Below are 320 nucleotides of genomic sequence, written 5' to 3'. Positions count from 1 at the left end.
TTTTATCAAATTCCTCGTCTATCTTTTTATATTTCTCCTCCGTCTGGGGGGTCAGGGCAAACACCTCGTCCACCTCAGGGCTCTCACATTCCCTGTGCTTCTTGTGCAGCGCCTGGGGGGAAGGGGCCGGGAGGGGGGCCAACAGAGAGAGAGTGAGTGGGGCTCCCCCCGTAGCGCCGGAAGAGCCCGTCCAGCTCCTCGCTGGCGCGCCGGTACTTGTCCTCCAGCAGGGGGCTCTGTTCCAGCGAGTCCTCCCCGTCGGGCTCCGGGCTGTCGCAGCCGTTGAAGCCCTTCTTCCTCAGGGTCTGTAACCGCACCAC

General features: G+C 62.8%; 1 protein-coding gene across 1 annotated transcript in view; it reads right to left on the bottom strand.

The window, feature by feature from the left end:
• Positions 1-320, bottom strand: part of MEF2D (myocyte enhancer factor 2D) — a 12,736-nt gene that overhangs the window by 10,119 nt on the left and 2,297 nt on the right. Inside the window, exon 3 of the mRNA XM_010838229.1 lies at positions 168-305. Coding sequence (XP_010836531.1) covers positions 168-305 — 138 coding nt within the window. The remainder of the gene's footprint in view (positions 1-167; positions 306-320) is intronic.

This window comes from Bison bison, unplaced genomic scaffold, assembly GCF_000754665.1.
Source record: "Bison bison bison isolate TAMUID 2011002044 unplaced genomic scaffold, Bison_UMD1.0 scf7180017864093, whole genome shotgun sequence".
In the NCBI taxonomy this organism is placed as follows: domain Eukaryota; kingdom Metazoa; phylum Chordata; class Mammalia; order Artiodactyla; family Bovidae; genus Bison; species Bison bison.
Note: the sequence above shows the minus strand (reverse complement) of the source record. Positions and strands in the feature narration are given on the sequence as shown.